This window comes from Pinus tabuliformis, chromosome J (assembly GCF_031772625.1).
Source record: "Pinus tabuliformis cultivar Carrire ecotype Pingquan chromosome J, CPIR1, whole genome shotgun sequence".
Lineage (NCBI taxonomy): Eukaryota > Viridiplantae > Streptophyta > Pinopsida > Pinales > Pinaceae > Pinus > Pinus tabuliformis.
In genome coordinates this window covers 121,547,139-121,566,460 of record NC_142295.1, presented here as the reverse complement: position 1 = coordinate 121,566,460, position 19,322 = coordinate 121,547,139, and the positions used below count along the sequence as shown (strand labels likewise).

General features: G+C 34.6%; 1 protein-coding gene and 1 pseudogene across 1 annotated transcript; one reads left to right on the top strand and one right to left on the bottom strand.

The window, feature by feature from the left end:
- Positions 1 to 3,439: 3,439 nt before the first annotated feature.
- On the top strand, positions 3,440 to 4,126 carry LOC149225888 (major strawberry allergen Fra a 1.06-like). The gene is made up of 2 exons (XM_089375167.1): positions 3,440 to 3,623; positions 3,743 to 4,126. The coding sequence occupies exons 1-2, from the start codon at positions 3,440 to 3,442 to the stop codon at positions 4,042 to 4,044; spliced, it is 486 nt and encodes a 161-aa protein (XP_089231293.1). The 3' UTR covers positions 4,045 to 4,126.
- A 3,804-nt stretch (positions 4,127 to 7,930) lies between these two features.
- Positions 7,931 to 14,636, bottom strand: LOC149225887 (ADP-ribosylation factor 2 pseudogene; annotated as a pseudogene).
- Between the last annotated feature and the right edge of the window lie 4,686 nt (positions 14,637 to 19,322).

Genomic DNA, 19,322 nt, shown 5'->3' with positions numbered 1-19,322 from the left:
GAAGTTTCCAGCATAAAAATCCATCTCAATATCGCGGATCACACCAACATGTGGTACTTCATCACATTCCTAAGACTCCTCTTCTCGCATGCGATATGCGATAAGCACAATTGGACCCCAAATAAAATAAACCCGCGTCCATAAACTTCTCGGGTCCACTCACTCCCAAGCCTTATCAGCTTCAATCTCTGTCATGTCCCAAGCCTTATTGGCTTCAATCTCTATCGTTGATCGCACTTTTCAATCCGATGATTGATGATACCCCCAAGCATCGCACACCGCAAATCGCATTTTCTTAAGGCCAAGGTTCATCCACTCATGAATATTGAGATGCAAAACTAGTCAGCGATCCTCCACCATTTGATCAAGGCACGCTTGATCTAATGGTCAGTAGTGATATCGCATGGTAATCTCGCACAATGTTTACCCACCTTTATGGAGTCGATAAGGATTATAAATCCTTAATCTATAAATGCTCAGGTCCGTTCTCAGATTAACATCTGATCACTTTATGACCCGATATCTATTGGATATACGAGTTCATCAAATCTATGGCCTGCGGGTCTTCAACTAGCACACAGATTACCACACAGCTTAACCCCACAGTTGACTTGATGTAAGCGTTTGAAAATGAGATCGGTGACTATGATTTAGTGTCGGGCTTCAACCATGATCAAGACATCCGTACACTCCTATCCCCCGCAGTTGCTGATCACCGTCGATCTAATAAATCTGTCGATGTGATGATCCATATCTATTCCTTTGCTCAAGATTCCACTCACTCTGAAATCCACTTAATCACAATTTCACTTCGTCGTGGCTCCACTCTTCCACCAAACTTGGTGCCTCCACTAAATTTCCTTCTCACCTCTAGATTGACTTGTTACCAAGTTCAACTCTGCTAACTCCTTTCTTCGCTTAGAAACAGTGTGCTGAGACTTCTCTGATTTCTTTACTCTACCTTGCAAATATACCTGATTATCATACATTTGACAGTGCATACGGATCTTTGAATCCACTCTGCTTTTAGTTTTCGAACTCCTTCCAATGGAATCAATCTGATCTCGAATAGCCCTTCTTACAGAATCAAGTTCACATTACTTCCTGAACCAAACCCAATAAACTCTCAATCGATTCTCCACCATTATCACAATTGCATACACATTCATTTATATGTCAAAACACTCACATCCATTGTCATAGAACCATATTCAAGCATAGTCACAAGCGTTGTGATATATATACAGTCATTATGGGATTTCCTCCTTATTCACAAATATACGGACAAATCCTTCGGATAACCACACATACAGATAGATCATATACAGACCCTCAACCAATATTAACTTAGAAGAGATTAAACTTTTATTTGCTAACTAAAATCTGTACATACATAAACTGAATGGGCTAATTTACACTCAGTTGGCCTTTCTCATTTCAATGCCCGTAGGCTTACAAACCAACCCTCCTGTTTGCTAACTCTCTCAGTAACTCTCCTTTTTTAAGCCTCTGAGGCTTACAAATTATACACAAAAGGATTAAGTTAAACAATTTTGGTTCCTGAATAATTTCACCTGAATCTTAAATATCTTAATCTAATCCCTAAAATCATGAAACTAACTCCTAGTTCCTCTAAATCACACACTATTCTTGAAATCTCTCTTAACGAGAAGATTTCATTACAATATCCTCACTATTATACAACCCTCATAAAAACATAGGAAAATAAATAATTAATCACTCTTTAGGAAATCAGGTCCCTTGAAACAAAAGACCCTATGCTTACTAAAACACAATGGTTTTTCTGAGCACGATGCTCCTGCATCATCACCCAGCGAGGAGAGTCATTTCGTCTATTAATTAGAATACATGTTTCAATTATTTACTTAAATTTATTTAACTTTTATTTTTTAATAATATAACTTTTAATTTAACATTTTTTATTAAAAATAAAAATATGAAATAAATAATTAGTTTAATGTGTCTATTTTGAAATAGTGATTAGAATTTCAATATAATTATCAATATTTATTAGATGGATGATATATATAGATTTAACATCCATAGAATATTTATAGGGTGTACACTAATCAAAAGTTGAGATTTATCTCCAAATTAGTCATGTCATTTTTGTCTTTCTTATTTAATTTAATAATAATAACAAAATTATATTTTAATTAAATTTTATGATTTTTTAATTTTAGTAATGTAAAACTTATTATAAAATGTTTTGATGTTTATTATAAATTGGTATCTATTAAGCTTAATTTATATAATTATAATATTTACTAGACTTCAATTTATATAATTGCAATAACTTTAATATTTTTAATATAATATTTTACATGGTATATATAAGTATAATGTCTAAACGCATGTTTTTCCTATAAAAATTCACATGTTCACAGATAAAATATATGAGAAATTACAAGAAGACATTAAAAAAATATAAATAATATAATATGTATGCATACCTTTAATGAACTTTAATTTTATCATAATTAAAATTTTGTTCACATACAAAGAGAATAAAATATAATATGCATACATACCTTTAATTAAGTTCAATTTTATCATGATTAAAATTTTGTTCGTAAAAACATCATCGAAATACATTCCATTTGCTTCTCATACTTTGTTTACACTGAAATTTATGACGTCGACCTGTTTTTCACATTCAAATTCTTGAAATTGACGGTTAATTATATTCGTACACACATCATCAAAATACATTCCATTTTCTTATATGCTTATTTCTTTACATCTAAATCAACGAAATTGACGGTACATCAAAGAAAAGAGACAGGGCGTTTGATGATGGAAAGCTCGAGGCATCTGAAAAGCCCAGTAATAAAGTTCATAAGCGAAATCTGAAAAGCCTGTAATCAACCTCCGTAATGACACCAGCGGCAGTTGAAAAGCCTAGTAAAAATAATCCGTAATAAATCTCAAAAACCCGATGAAAGGCCTACGTAACAAATTCATAAACGTAATTGGTGAATGTGAAATAAATGTACAATTCTAAGCCATTTCAGTAAAGATAAACTATATATTTATAAATGCAAGATGTTAACTTGAAAATCCCAGATGAGCAGCATCTATAAGTCCACAAAATCCTGGTTTCTAATTGGAACATTAATAACACAGCGAAGATACAGTCGTCTTACCGACATTTTACGGGAAATCGTGATGGGGTTCGCAGTTGCACTAACCTGCCTTTTCCATTATTGCCTTTGACATTCTCGACGGAATACGATTGCAAAGAATTCACTCAGGATCACATTAACCCGTGACTGTGACATCTAACAAACTACTACTACTCTTAAATGCACCGTTTTGGGTGTTAGCCTTTATATACCCTTTCTTCCTCCTCCTTAGTGCACACCACAACGAACAGCTTATATTTCTTGTTGTTGATACACTTCTTTAGGTAATCAGCATGGTGAGTGGGACTTCAACAAGTGAAGATTTGAGTGAGGTGGAAGCAAGGAGATTATGGAACGCCCTGGTGAAGGACAGCCACAACTTCCTTCCAAAGATTTTTCCTTACTTTTTCTCTTCCGTCACCTTCCTGCAGGGAGATGGAGGAATCGGTACCATGAAGCAGCTCAACTTCACCCCTGGTACTACGGCTATAAAAGCAACATTAATGGGGGATAAATCAATATTATATTTCAGCTTCCAGTTTTTCCCTCTATTGATTTAGACGGCAGTTATAACGATTTTCATTTTCATGTCTCAGCTAACAAGGATTTCAGCTACGCAAAGCAGCGAGTCGATGAAATGGACGAGGAGAAGATGGTGTTCAAGTATACAACTGTAGAAGGAGGGCTGCTGGACAAGAAACTGAGTGCCTCAAACTTTGAGCTCAAATTCGTTCCCAGTAAAGAAGGCGGCTGTGTGGTGACTTGGATCTGCAACTGCGAAACCCTCCCTGGTGCTCCGGTTGACGAAGGCAAAGCGCAAGAGATGAAGGAACAGAGTAACGCCATGTTCAAGAAGATTGAGCAGTATCTCCTCTCCAACCCCAGCTTATACTGCTAAATCTACATCTATTCATCTATCTATATGTCCAAACTATGTTTTATGGAACGGGCTATCTACAATAAAAGAGGAAATGGCTATGATATCTGTACCTTCTAGTTATCGTTTTACTCGTCTCTAATTCCGTTTCTGTAACGTTGCGCTGTTATGAATCCGGGGGACCATTAACTAAATTTTTCATACAGGATATTGCATGGTTTTTTATCGGTTTATCATAATGCATAATAATCATGCATATATCTTTTTATGATATTTATATGTGTCTGTTAATCACACTTAAAATATTTTCAATGCCCTTAATCGTTACGATAACTTCAAAATATCCTCCAGGTGCAGTCCGATGAAATCCCCATAACACTAGATTTTAATCTATTGTTAACCTCATTAAACGATTATGGATGCCTGCTATGTTGGAATGTTTGGAAATAAGAGGATTGTGAGCAACCCCTTCAGACTAGGATATATCACCGCTACTGTACTTAGATCTAAAACTCTACATTCCTGGACAAACCTATAGAAATATCAGTATTTCCATTTGAAATATTGTCTTGTTAAACTTCATACTTCATTTTGTTTTTGTGCTCTACTATAGTTGAGGCAGCGACAAGCATACAACAATTTAAAAGAGGGGTTGTCTACTGAAACCACAAATTTGTTAGAGGGGTTGTCTACTGAAACCACAAATTTGTTAGAGGGGTTGTCTACTGAAACCACAAATTTGTTAGATTTTTGGTCAGAATTTCTTAAAAAAAAATTCAAAAAATCAGAACGTTGAAGTGTTTGAATCACTTATTTACTTTTATGGTGGAAAAAGATTCAGCACCGTCAAGAACCTCTAGAACACCCAAAATTTTGAAGTTTGATAGCTATAAACCAGAATAATTTCAAAAAATTCAGCCAATTTTTATCATAATCTTACTTGAATTTCCTTTATTTTCTGGACTCTTCAGACTAAGCTTGCTGACTATATCATTCTTGATATCATTTAACTTCTTTATATTAATCAGCTTTTGATAGGCGTTTGTAAAATGATAAATGCACGAAAAATAATATTGAAAAGGATGAAAATTTTATGGATAAATGTAAAAACATAATATTAAAAAAAGTGTAATATGCAGTGTTGCTATTAGTATTATTTGTTTTTCTATGTAAAAATAAAAATAGAGAATTGAATGTGATTATATAGTTTAGTTATATTAAGTGCATGATTTAAGCACTAAAACTTTGGTGGAGGGGAAATATCATTCCTAATAATCTATCAGTAGATGATAACATAGTTCTATGACAAAGGGTCCGGAACAATTAAATAATTAAACTAAAAAAAATTATTATGATCAATATAGTATATTAGTGGAAAAGGTTGAAAAAACATTGTTATTAAAAAAAAAATACAATAATTAATCGAAAGCAAGATAATAGGTTAATAAATATTTATTGTTAAAAATAAATATGATAATAAATGGAAACAAAATATTAAATATGGAAAAATTTATATATTTAATTTATGAGGACACTTCACAACTTCATTGTTATTAAAAGAATACAACAATTAATAGGAAATCACCAATGAATGATTACAAGTTAATAAATATTTATAGTTAAAAATAAATATTATAATGAATGGAGAGAAAATATTAATCATGGAAAAAGTTATATATTCAATTTTTTTATAATTAATTTAGGAAGACATTTGGCCATTAGTATTTTGTTTTAAACAATTATTAATTCTAACAAATTGATTTTAAACCACAGAAAACTATTCATCCACCATCAAAAATTAGAAATTCAAATTTTAAAACTTCAAAAATTAATTTTCAATTTCTAAAATATAAATTTGATATATAATTTTACCAAAAATTTAATGAACTTTGCAAATAGTTATTAAAAATTTGCAAATTAATCAGGAGTCAAAGTATTTACAATATACTATGCCTTCAGCAAGGAAAATTTTATGGGTTAAATTTAGTAAATGGCTTCATATTTCATATGAAATAATTAATTAATTCCTATTTGGTGTAAAATTAAAATTGGTTTGCCCCAACTTTATAGGAAAAAAAATCGTCAAAATTTCAAGGATTGTATAAAAACATTAAAATTTAAATTTTTTTAACAAAACTATTTCCAAATATTTTTAAGTTTTCTATTAAAGATTAGAAAAATTAACCAAAATTTTTACAATTCAAAATAATTTTTCATCTCTAAAATTAAAAAATTTCGTGATTGAAAATGTAAACTAGCAAAATTACCAACTATAATTTATTTTTTAAAATAAATTTATGTTCTTAAAATTTAAAATTTTCCCTCTGATGGTAAACTAGCACAATGAGCAAACATATTTGATATACATCTCGTGAATCCTAATTAAGAATAGTAAATGTGTCACTGAGGTGATATTGATGTGTGTGTTCAAGTTATTTATACAAAGTTAATCTATATGTCAGTGAGGTGATAGTGATGTGTGCATCATGTGTGTCAGAGCTAAAGATTAACATAGCTATTTTTAGGGGTTTCGAATCTTTATAATCATAACAATTGAATTGAGCGAGCAATGTAATTGAACAACAACTAGAGTTTTGAGTGTGTTAATTTTATGTTTCTTCTCGAATCTTTATAATCATGTAAGCTTTGAACAATTGAATTAAGCAAGCAATGTAATTGAACAACAACTCCAATTTTAAGTGTGTTAAGTTTATGTTGCCTTCTCTGTTTGTTTATCAAATTCATATCAGAGTGAGGTTTCAGATAAAATTTGATAGCAAAAACTATACACACTGATAAATTATGATATTACATATATATACAAGAAGCGTTGTCTCAAGATAGGGAAACTATCTTGGACACACAATCAATCGGTTGAGAGAATATTTCAACCACACACCAAACTAGGGACATATAGATATAACCACTCCTATAAAGTAGGAACAGACTCCTTTACATAGAAAGTCACAACTGAGACAAGTAGGAATTACATTTTCTAGCACTCCCCCTTAATGACTACTTGTCTCTATATCAATCTACAAGATCTACATCACATCTGGTCAAGTCTGGAAATTAGACCTTGTACCTTGTTCATGCAATTGTCAATGTCCATATAAAGTAACAACCATCTACTAAAATGCATGGGTTCCCAACCACTAAAACCACCAGTCTTCTAGGAATTCCTTCACATACATGGTTCATCCAACTTCTCGATCAACTCCCCCTAAATATGAAATTTAATCTCATGGAGTCTAAAACCAATACGACCCACCCAAGTGTATCCATCCCGCATGACACACTCTTCTAGGGTGTCAAAACTCTCTAACATAGGGAAAACATAACAAAGGGTATGCATGCCTCTTTGGGTCTAACAGCAGGTAACCATTACAAAACAATATATGACATGTAGATTTGCTCTAATTACAATATGTGATTCATAATACACCATGATCATGAGTCTATTCATAATACACCATATCCTGCAAATTTGTGTATTTTCGAAATGACCAGTTCCGACACACACTAAAAAAATGTGACAATAGTTGGTCAGACCAATGTCACTTCAATAACAACCATAAGTACTATGACATGACATACTTGTTATTAAAATCAACATTAAAATCATCAGCATTAGTGCCAAACTCTTGCATTTCAACTTGATTGCTAACACCTTTATGATTCGACCAGTAATTTCGAGTTGCCCATTTAGATTCTGTGCAACTCAAGCATCTTCAAATTTTGTAAATCGAATATATCACCATAGTCCTCTCCACTCCTTGGCTCGAGAATTGGAAACAGTTGGTGACCTCCATAACGCTTCCAATATCCGAACCCATATAAGAAATTGAATAGTAGTCAAAAGTCAGTTTGACTACACTTATTTCTTCAAACTATCTCTGATAAAAAATCAAATAAGACGACATTTCCCTACAAAAATTCCAGGAACCGAGTTCACCATATTTCTTCGAGCCTTGTTTTCAATGTTGTTGGAGATCCAATCCAAGCCCTCATAAAAGCCCTCACCAGTAGTGGCACTAGTTCTTTGGATATACCAGGGCGCTGCCTAAGGGAATGCAGCCCAAGTTTGTTAGTGATCACTGCAACATTCATAGCATTTGGAAGATCTTGCTTATTTGCGAACACAAGTAATATAGCATCACGTAGTTCATCCCTTGCTTCTATAACATGGTATCTATCCTTGCTATCAACCCCAAAGATGAGACACTGATTATTTTGGAAGTAGTGTCTCCATAGTCGATGAATCTTGTCCTGACCCCCAACATCCCACACAGAGAAGCTGATGTTCTTGTACTCGACGATTTCCACATTGAAACTGAAGGTAGGGATGGTTGCAACATTTTCTCTCAGCTTCAGCTTATACAAGATGTTCGTCTTACCAGCGGCACCGAGACTGTTGAAATACTACTTTCAACTACAGCACCAATTAAAACAGCTAATCGAAACTAGATTTTTCCTTACACGGTGTAGATTTTGTTTTTCGGGATCAAGGACATCAAACATTTAAAAACAAAAAAATCATGGCAGAGTTGGTAAAAATAGTAAACACTAGGTTTTATTGCGGACATGGAGAATGTACCGCAACATCCAGAAATTTCAGGAATTAAACTTATTTGTCTGCCCCTCCATACCTTGTTTTAATTTCTAGTCTTGTCATAAAAATTTTAAGTAGTTTTTCTTTACGGTACATATAATGTTTTTTTTTTTTTGTAGTTGTATATGAAATGTAATGTGATGCAGCAGTGCAAAAAAAAAAAATGAAAAAATGTTTTTACATATAGCAGTGTTAATTTTTGAGCAGAGACAGAGTGTGTGTGTAATGCACAGCAGTGCAAAGACAGTGGGTTGATTTTCAGAGGAGACAGAGTATTTTGATTTTTGTAATGCATAGAAGTGCAGACACAGTAGTGTCAATTTGCAGGCAGAGACAGTGAATTTTTTTTTTGAAACTGTATCTGAAGCGTTCCTGCTGTAATCCCTCTGTGAGAGGAAGAATTTTGTAACAACAGTCTTGTTAATGAATACAAGTTTTTTTTGTTGTGTGTTGCTGAAACTCGAGTTTCAGCAAACGGAAACTCTGTCTTCAACAAATAATTTTTAGTTTCTCTGCATCAGAAATAGAGTGCTACTGAAACAATGCATTGCTAAAACTTCGTTGACAAAACTCTGTTGCTGAAACACTGTCTTCAACAAACAATTTTAGTTTCTGTGTGTTAAAAAAAAAAAAAAAACAGAGCATTATTCTCTGTTCTTTTTGTTCTGGAACTATCAGAAATTCCCAACATGGTATCAGAGCTTGTCCAAGCTCTTTGAAGGTGTCAAAAAAGCTGAAGGAAGGATTTCTTGCTGCAGCAGCTTCTCCAGCAGAGTGAACACTTAGTCAAGAAAGAATCCAAGGTATTTCTCAAGTTTGTTTTTGTGTTACTGTTGAGGACAGTCAGTTTAAATACACAGTCAAGTATTTTGAAGCATAGTTAAGAGTGAAAGAATGGCTGGAGCCAGCACTAGCATGGGTATCTGTAATACTCAGCTCCCGCAATTTAATGGAAAAGCCTATGACTATTGGGCAATAACTATGAGAGCCTTGCTTGCTTCCCAAGACTTATGGGAATTTGTTGAGTATGGTTTTGAAGAACCAGCAAATGAAGACAAGTTTAATAATTTGACTTAGGCAGAGAAAGAACTACTGAAGAGCAATAAGAATAAGGATTCCAAAGCCCTCTACTTTTTGTATCAAGCAGTGCATGAGAGTGTGTTTCCAAGGATAGCAGCAGCCAATACATCCAAAGAAGCATGGCAAACTCTCAAGATCGCCTATCAAGGCATGGAGAAAGTGAAGACAACAAAACTACAATTGCTGAGGAGAGATTTTGAGACTCTCTACATGAAGGAGTCAGATAATATTGACTCATTCTTCACACATGTGATTGGTCTGGTCACACAGATAAGGTCTCATGGAGAGATTCTTGAAGAAAGGAGGATTGTGGAGAAACTATTGAGGATCCTACCCTCGAGGTTCGATGTGATTGTCACCACCATAGAAGAGACAAAGGATCTCGCAAACTTCTCAGTTGATGAACTACATTCATCACTGATAACACATGAGCAGATATTGAGTAGGAATGAAAACTCATCTCTAGAGCATGCCTTTAAGACCCAGATGTTCTTTGGAAGAGGAAGAGGTCAAGGCAGAGGAAACAAGAGAGGAAGAGGCAGAAGCCAAAATAGAGGTGGAAGAAACAGTCCAGCAAATGCTCAAGGAAGAGGTAGCAATTCAAATCAGAACCAAGGCCAAGGCAGCAGCCAACAAAGTGGAAAACATCATGCTCAAGGACAAAGGTATGATAAATCCAATGTCCAATGTCACTATTGTAGAAAATATGGGCATTATGCAAATGAATGTAGGAAGAAGCAGCATGATATGAATAATAGAACTAGTGCAAATTTCACTAGAGAAAATATCAGCGAAGAAAATTTGTTTTTAGCCTATAATATGACTGAAGAAAAGAGTGAAGATGTATGGTTCCTATACTTCGGTTGCAGTAACCATATGACAGGAAACATAGCCCTATTTTCTATGTTAGATCGGAGTGTGAAGTCACAAGTCACACTAGGGACTGATAATAAAGTTTCTGTTATGGGAAAAGGAGAAGTAAATGTCTTAACAAAGAAAGGTGAAAAGAAAACCATAGCAGATGTTTATTATGTTCCTGGAATGAAATGTAATCTCTTAAGTATTGGACAGTTTGTTCAAAAGGGGTACAATGTTTTCTTTGTGGATGATGTATGCACCATCATGGATAAAACACCCAGCAAACAATGTATTGCTGAAGTGAAGATGACAAGGAACAGGATGTTCCCTCTCAGGATGAAAGCAGATTTGAAAAATGGAGAAGAAATAGCAGCAGTGACACAAGAGGCTTTCCAAAGTGAACCAAAAAATGAAAATTGGTTGTGGCACTTGAGATTTGGACATCTCAACTTTGGAGGTCTTAACTTGTTGAATAGAAAAGGAATGGTAAGAGGATTACCATTGATAGAGAAACCAGATAGCCTTTGTGAAGGTTGTATCTTGGGGAAACAACATAGAGAAAGTTTTCCATCTGGGAAAAGCATAAGGGCAAAAGCACCCTTAGAGATTGTCCACTCAGATTTATGTGGACCGATGCAAACTCCATCACTTGCAAGAAGCCACTATATACTAACATTTATTGATGATTTTACTAGAAAAACTCGGGTTTATTTCTTGAAGAACAAAAGTGAAGTGTTTGAAAGATTCTGCAATTTCAAAGCACTTGTAGAAAACCAAAGCGGGCTGCATATCAAAGTTCTAAGAACTGATAGAGGAGGTGAGTATATCTCCAAAGAATTTCTATGTTTTTGTAGAGAAAATGGAATTCATAAGCAGTTTACCACTAGGTACACTCTGCAGCAAAATGGAGTTGTCGAAAGGAAGAATAGGACAATCATGGATATGGCGAGGAGTATGTTAAAGGCAAAGCATTTGCCAAATGATTATTGGGCTGAAGTTGTACATTGTGCAGCGTATATTTTGAATAGATGCCCTACAAAAGCAGTCATGAATAGAGTGTTGGAAGAAGCATGGAGTGGGACAAAGCAAGGAGTCACCCACATGAAAGTTTTTGGATGTGTGGCTTATGCACACATTCCAGATCAACTAAGGAAGAAGTTGGACAGCAAAGGGGAGAAATGTATTTTCATTGGATACAGTGAGGAATCCAAAGCTTATAGGTTGTATAACCCATCCACCAAGAAGCTTATTGTGAGTAGAGATGTTCAGTTCATTGAGGAGGAAGCTTAGGATGGAAGCATAGAGAAAACAATGAACGTTAAAAACTCTTTGTCACATGATGAAGATGATGAGGAGATGGCTGTAATCCCCAAACAGCAGCACCAACACAAGGGCAGCAAGAGACACCTTGAGGAGAAATGAAACTGCTTCTCCAAGCACACCACAAGGAGGAAATTCAAGTGCTTCTTCAAGCACTTGTACACCAAATGAAAGAGGTAAGAAGTTCAGAAATTTAAGTGACATTTATGAAAAAGAGGTAGCAAATGAAGGTATGAACTCTTTGTTTGCTTTATATTGTCATGTTGATGACCCTATTCATTTCGAAGAAGCAATTAAGGATAGGAAATGGATAGAAGCTATGGATGAGGAGATCAATGCCATAGAAAGAAACAAGACATGGGATTTAGTTAAACTACTAAAAGGAAAAGAAGTCATTGGAGTTAAATGGGTCTACAAGACCAAAAGTAATGCTGAAGGCAAAATAGAAAGACACAAAGCAAGACTTGTTGTCAAAGGATATAAGCAGTAGTATGGGAGGGACTATGAGGAAACTTTTGCACCAGTTTCTAGAATGGAAATCGTGAGAGCAGTGTTGTCCATAGCAGCACAAAACAAGTGGAAAGTTTACCAAATGGAAGTGAAGTCAGCATTCCTAAATGGAGTATTAATGGAAGAGGTTTACATTGAACAACCTCTAGGATATGAAAAGAAAGGCCAAGATCACAAAGTGTGCAGATTGAAGAAAGCTCTTTATGGGCTAAAGCAAGCACCAAGAGCGTGGTACAATATGATAGATTCCTATCTACTGGAAAATGGATTTGAAAAGTGTGAAGGAGAACCCACCCTCTACATCAAAAAAAAGGATGGTAAAATACTAATTGTTGTGTTATATGTTGATGATGTTATTTTCACAGGTAATGATGATTACCTTATTGAAAATTTCAAAACAGTCATGAAAGAAGAATTTGAAATGACTGACATGGGTTTGTTGACATACTTCTTAGGAATAGAAGTAGAACAAAATGAAAATGGGATTTTTATTTCACAAGAAAAATATGTTAATGAAGTGTTGTAAAGATTTAATATGCAGGAGGGCAAAGTAGTAATCACTCCCACAGTGAGGGGATTAAGACTCAGAAAGAGGACAGCAGCAAGGATTTTGATCCTAGTTTGTAGAAGAGCATAGTTGGCAGCCTCGTGTATTTGGCTGCAACTAGGCCAGATATAATGCATGCTGTTAGTTTAATTTCCAAATTCATGGAGAGGCCAAAAGAAGCACATTGGTAGGCAGAAAAAAGGATTATGAGGTATGTTAAAGGTACTAAAAGGTTTGGCATTTTATATACTGTTTCAGAATGTTCAGATTTAATTGGATACACTGATAGTGATTGGGCTGGAAGTGTAGATGATTGGAAAAGCACATCCAGTTATGTTTTTCACATGGGTTCAGGAGCCATTTCATGGGCTTCTAAAAAATAGCCTATTGTAGCGTTGTCTACAGCAGAGGCAGAATATGTGGCAGCTACAGCAGTAGCGTGTCAAGCAATTTGGATGAGAAGGATGTTAAGGAGTTTATGCCAAGAGCAAGCAAAAGGAACTGTGATTTTTTGTGACAATAGCTCAGCTATTGCATTATCCAAGAATTCTGTGTTTCATAAGAGAATGAAACACATTGACACAAAGTTTCATTACATCAGGGAATTGGTAAACAATGGAGAAATTGTTTTACAACACTGCAGAACTCAGGAGCAGGTTGCAGATATTCTGACCAAACCATTGGGGCAGAAAAGTTTTGAGTTTTTGAGGAAATGTCTGGGTATGACTGATAACCCAGCAGTTGAAATTAAAGGGGAGTGTTGAAATACTACTTTCAACTGCAACACCAATTAAAACAGCAAATCGAAACTAGATTTTTCCTTACACGGTGCATATTTTATTTTTCGAGATCAAGGACATCAAGCATTTAAGAGTACAAAAATCATGGCAGAGTTGGTAAAAATAGTAAACACCAAGTTTTATTGTGTACATGGAGAATGTACTGCAACATCCAGAAATTTCAGGAATTAAACTTATTTGTCTGCCCCTCCATACCTTGTTTTAATTTCTAGTCTTGTCATAAAAATTTTAAGTAGTTTTTCTTTACGGTACATGTAATGTTTTCTTTTTTGTAGTTGTATATGAAATGTAATGTGGCGCAGCAGCACAAAAAAAAATGATAAATGTTTTTACATACAGCAGTGTTAATTTTTGAGCAGAGATAGATTGTGTGTGTAATGCACAACAGTGCAAAGATAGTGGGTTGATTTTCAGAGGAGATAGAGTATTTTGCTTTTTGTAATGCACAGAAATGCAGACACAGCAGTGTCAATTTGCAAGCAGAGACAAAGTGAAATTTTTTTTTGAAACTATATCTGAAGCGTTCCTGCTGTAATTCCTCTGTGAGAGGAAGAATTTTTGTAACAATAGTCTTGTTAATGAATACAAGTTTTTTTGTTGTGTGTTGCTGAAACTCGAGTTTCAGCAAACGGAAACTCTGTCTTCAGCGAATAATTTTTAGTTTCTCTGCGTCAGAAACAGAATGTTGCTAAAATAATACGTTGTTGAAACACTGTCTTCAGCAAACAATTTTTGTTTCTGTGTGTTAAAAAAAAAAAACAGACATTATTCTCTGTTCCTTTTGTTCTGGAATTATCAGAAATTCCCAACAGAGACCAACCATCAAAATGTGCATTTCCTTCTTTGCAAAGAACCAACTCCAAAGCTTGGTAAAAGTGAGTCCCATCTTGACCACTTGTTAGAGATCCTGACTTGAAGGGTCAGATCTAAGATTCTAGGGGAAAAGAATGGCTACCCGCAAAGAGATTGAGACGCCTCTCGACCACCTAGCCCTGCAACGGAAAATGAGAGGGGGAGATACTACGAATGCCAACCCCATTCCCAGTCTCGTCCCATCTTGACCACCTGTTAGAGATCCTAAGTTGAAGGGTTAGATCTGAGATTTGAGGGCACAAGAATGGATCCCCGCAAAGGGATCTAAGGTGCCTCTCGAACACATAGCATTGAAATTGAAAATGGGAGGGGGAGATACTGCGAATGCCAGTCTCATTCCCAGTCTCAGCCCAAGTCCCAATACTAGCATGCCTCTTGGCAATGAGAGATGATGTTAAATGCCAGATATTAGTGACATTCTGAAGGAATCGAGCCATCTGACCGATACACAGTGTCGTCTTGTGCGATGCAAACCAGAATTTCTTCATCAGTCCAACTCAAGCCAATCAACCTTCCACCAGGCCTCCAAAAATCACAGGCACCACCATTCACTATCTCTCTGGTTCCACACACACTCATATGTAGCAACACCCATGAAGGTCCACCTACGCAAATCAATCAACCCTCCTTAGCAGTCACAGTTCAGATCTACAATCACGCTCATTGATTACCAACAACCGATCAACCAGACGAGATCCAATGCAATCAGAGTTTCCTGAACACGCATCGAGGCCAAGCCGCACATCACTCCAAGTCACAAAAAATAGATCTACAATTCAGTGTCACATCGTGGCTCTTCAATACTCCCCATGCATGAATGAGTGCAAATTTTCTCTAGTGACTATAGCAATCTTCCACTCAAAACGCAGGCCACAAACATGAACAAATTCGATCCACAGGCCGAATTGAAATTTTGAGTTTACCATGGTCAAACAAAGGGAGATTCGATGGGCCACAACAAATCTCTCTAATAGACTCTGCTCACACAGCCCGCAGCATTGATACCAACAATCATTCACACCAATCATACAATTTGAAAAGTTGATCACCAATTTAAAAAAATGATCACTACACTCCCTCGACTCTCAAAACATTGATCGATTGACAAACAAAAAAAAACTAAAAAAATACACATATACTTTCTTATTTCCCTGGCCCATGAGCGGCCAAGGCATAGATCCGCACACGCTCTAATACCAATATAAAATTTGATATTCTAAACTATACACATTGATCAATTATGATATTACATATGCAAAAAGTGTTGTCTCAAGATAGGAAAACTATCTTGGATACACAATTAGTTGGTTGAAAGAATATATCAACCACACACCAAACTCGGGACATATAGATATAACTATTCCTATAGAGTAGGAACAAACTCCTTTAGAGAGAAATTCACAACTCAGTCAAATAGGAATTACATTTTCCAACAATTTCAATAAAGTAAAGGAGCCAAGGGAGAACCGACATCGACAGCTACAGTCTCGGTGAGAAGAGATTTGCTTTTTGGGAAAAAAAGCCACCATAACGCATTATACAATCTAACAAATTTAACTGCAATTCCTGATAACATGACCTCCTTACAACGAGAGGTGAGTTATCAATAATGTGGATCCTCATAAAATGAACGTGTTAGTAACACGAGCCTCCATCGCGCAACACTTGTTAGAAAAGCCCAAATCACATTGGAAAGTATTGAATAAGTTCATCAATTTATTAAATAAGGGATAAAAGTAAATGTGATTTATAGAAAACTTTTTTTTTATTTGAGCTTGAAGTTTCTTAAAAAGACAAGGTTGGAAAGCCTGTTTTAAAAGAAACGGATTGGTTTTAAAATACTAAATTGTTTAAAAAGAATATTATATTCCTTGTTTTTTAAAAGGTTAAAAGTTTATTGAATGACCATTAAAGGTGGGAGATTATAAAGTTTCACAAAAAAAATACTAGTGTTTAAAATGAGATATTATATTCGTTGTTTTTCAAAAGGTTAAAAGTTTATATAAGGACTATTAAAGGTGGGAGATTATAAAGTTTCACAAAACAAAAATTGTGGGAGATTTTTTAAAGAGATTTTTTTTTTTTAATAAGAGAAAAAGAAAACGATTTTTATTGAAAAGATATTTTAGGGATTTTCAAAAGTCTATTAGTTTGTAAAATTTTTATCTTTTATTAAGAATGAAAGTGTGTTGGATTTGGAAAAAACCTTTTGTATCATTAAGGATACGTGAATCCGTTGAAGATTCCTCTTTACAAAGGCCATATTGAAAAACATATTTTTTCCTGGGGATGACATGGAGAGAAACCTCATGTAATGAGGAAAGAAGCAAGAAATAAAAAGGTGAAGGTCGATAAGCGAGAGACGACAGTCATGGGTCAAAAACCACATCTTAATCAGAGCAAAAGAAGAAATTGAAAAGAAGAGGCAAACAACATTGCCATGCTTTGAGAGCTTCAAGCCGCAACCAAGTTACCAAGAAGTCTAGGAAAATATGGAGGAGAAATCGAGGTTGAATGGTGTTGCATGGATCTTCTACAACCTCCTATGCTCTCTACTAAGAAATTTGAAATATGGTTTGTTAAGACATAAAATTTTCTATGTTGAGAAGATTTGTGGTATGATATTATGAAAAAATATAATCCCCATGATGAGGAAAAATATGCCTTAGCTTTGAGTTTCATTCATCAAGCAATGGATGAAATAGTTTTGTAAATGTAGAAAAAGCTACATCTTCCAAGGAGGCATGGAAGATCCTGGAAGAAGAATTTGGTGCAAGGTGAGTGACATGCAACAACAGGTTATATCACAGATAGAGAAGTCTGCAATAGTAGCAGAAGAGAGAAAAGACATTCATGAATCCCACTGTGCTCAGCCACAAGTGGTCGGTGATTGTGAAACTGCCAATGCAACAGTGTATGATTTAGTGAGTCCAGCAATAGATCTTACTAAGGACAGTGAAATTACCATTAAAGCAATGAACGATATGATGTATCAAACATGTGATATTGATTATGGGCACCTCTTGAATTAGATATACATTATGTTAAATTTGATGAAGATCACTTACCTAATAAAGAATGGTTGTAGATGATGAAGCAGAGGATACTTTTTTTAGAAAGATCTCTAAGAATATCAGAAGAAAACGATCATTGTAATCATGTTTTAAATTATTTTAATGAGTTTTTGAGTATATAGATTTGCAGGACAATATTCCACTTTCAGTTCTAGCTAAAAGTGAAAATGAAGAAGAAGACATGGAGATCCTTGCAGAAATTGAAGGAGGAAACATTGAGCATATTTTTCAACAATGGATCCAAGAAGAAATAAAAGTTTATTATGAAATTTTGTTGTATTTTTTGAATGACCTAATATATTAGTATGAAGATCAAGCAGAATAGAATTACATCTAACAACAATCCACATACAATTTTTTTTTTGAAGAAGATGAAGAGGATAGGCATGGAAAACCTGAAGTGTTTTTTGGAAGGTTAATGAGAAAAGATGGAATAATGAAAAGGCTACAACATCAACCAAGTAAGGAAAAATAGAAAAAGAAATTCAAGTTTGCAACATTTGGCATAAAAACAAGGATAAAACTGAAGCTAGTCACATGTTTCAGAAATTTGGGAAAGAGGAAAAGAAAACTGCTCATGCAAAGAGATGAAATAAATTTTTGAGTTAATTTTTATATGTAAGCCTAGCTAAGACTTAGACCAATAGGGATAGTTCAGTCATAGTGGTAGTTACGTTTAGCGGTTGTAATTAATGGGGAGTATTGGAGGTAATTACTCCTACATGCATGAGTTAAGATAAGTTAAGTCCAGTTAGTTACTATTTCAAGTTATTTATACAAAGTTAATCTATGTTTTGGTGAGGTGATAGTGGTGTGTGTTATGTGTGTGTGAGCCAAAGATTAGCATAGCTAGTCTTAGCGATTTCGAATCTTTATAATCATGTAAGCTTTGAACAATTGAATTAAGCAGCAATGTAATTGAGCAACACTTTTTGAGTTCGTTAATTTTGTGTTTCCTTTTTTTACCATCTATTAGTATAAGTTATCATTTCATGACCCTGGTTACTAAGGGATCACTACCTGGGTAGGAAGCAGGCCTTGGACCCTTAATGTTTGTGTTGCCCTTGCAGGCTTGGGTCATGTGATATCACAGGGGCCACAAACATTGCTCTGGTTCTTTGTAACATGACTAACATTATGAGTAAAGAGATCTCTGGGGATAGGAACCCACCGAAGCTACGAAATCTCTAGTTCTTTCTTCTTGGTTAGTAGAAAGTGCAAGTTTTAGATTATTAAAGGGAAAAAGTCGTGAATATATGAGTATTGACAACTGGGAATGGATTATTTTGCTCCTCTTTCTAAGTGTTTATATTTAAAATTTTATCTTGTGTACTTTAAAAAAATACTTTAATCCTTCTATTTAATGATTCTTATTTTTGTTTCATTATGTAAGATATATAATTCTTTTCCATTGGGTTTACTGCCAAAAAAAAAATTATATGTATAAATTATTATATATGAAAAAATAACTTTATCTTTTGTATATAATACATTTGTATAATTTATTTTTTGGTATATAAGACATTTATATTTTCTATAAACAAATTATTCTATGTAAAAGAAGATTATAATTAAAATAATAGTAAATAAAAGAAGTAATAATATCATGATGATGATGATGATGA

What these genes read in the sequence shown, in the direction of transcription:
- LOC149225888 (XM_089375167.1), top strand. Translation starts at nt 3,440, where the DNA reads ATGGTGAGTGGGACTTCAACAAGTGAAGATTTGAGTGAGGTGGAAGCA. An exon ending in GCAGCTCAACTTCACCCCTG is followed by an intron (nt 3,624 to 3,742) that starts GTACTACGGCTA and finishes TTCATGTCTCAG; the next exon opens with CTAACAAGGATTTCAGCTAC.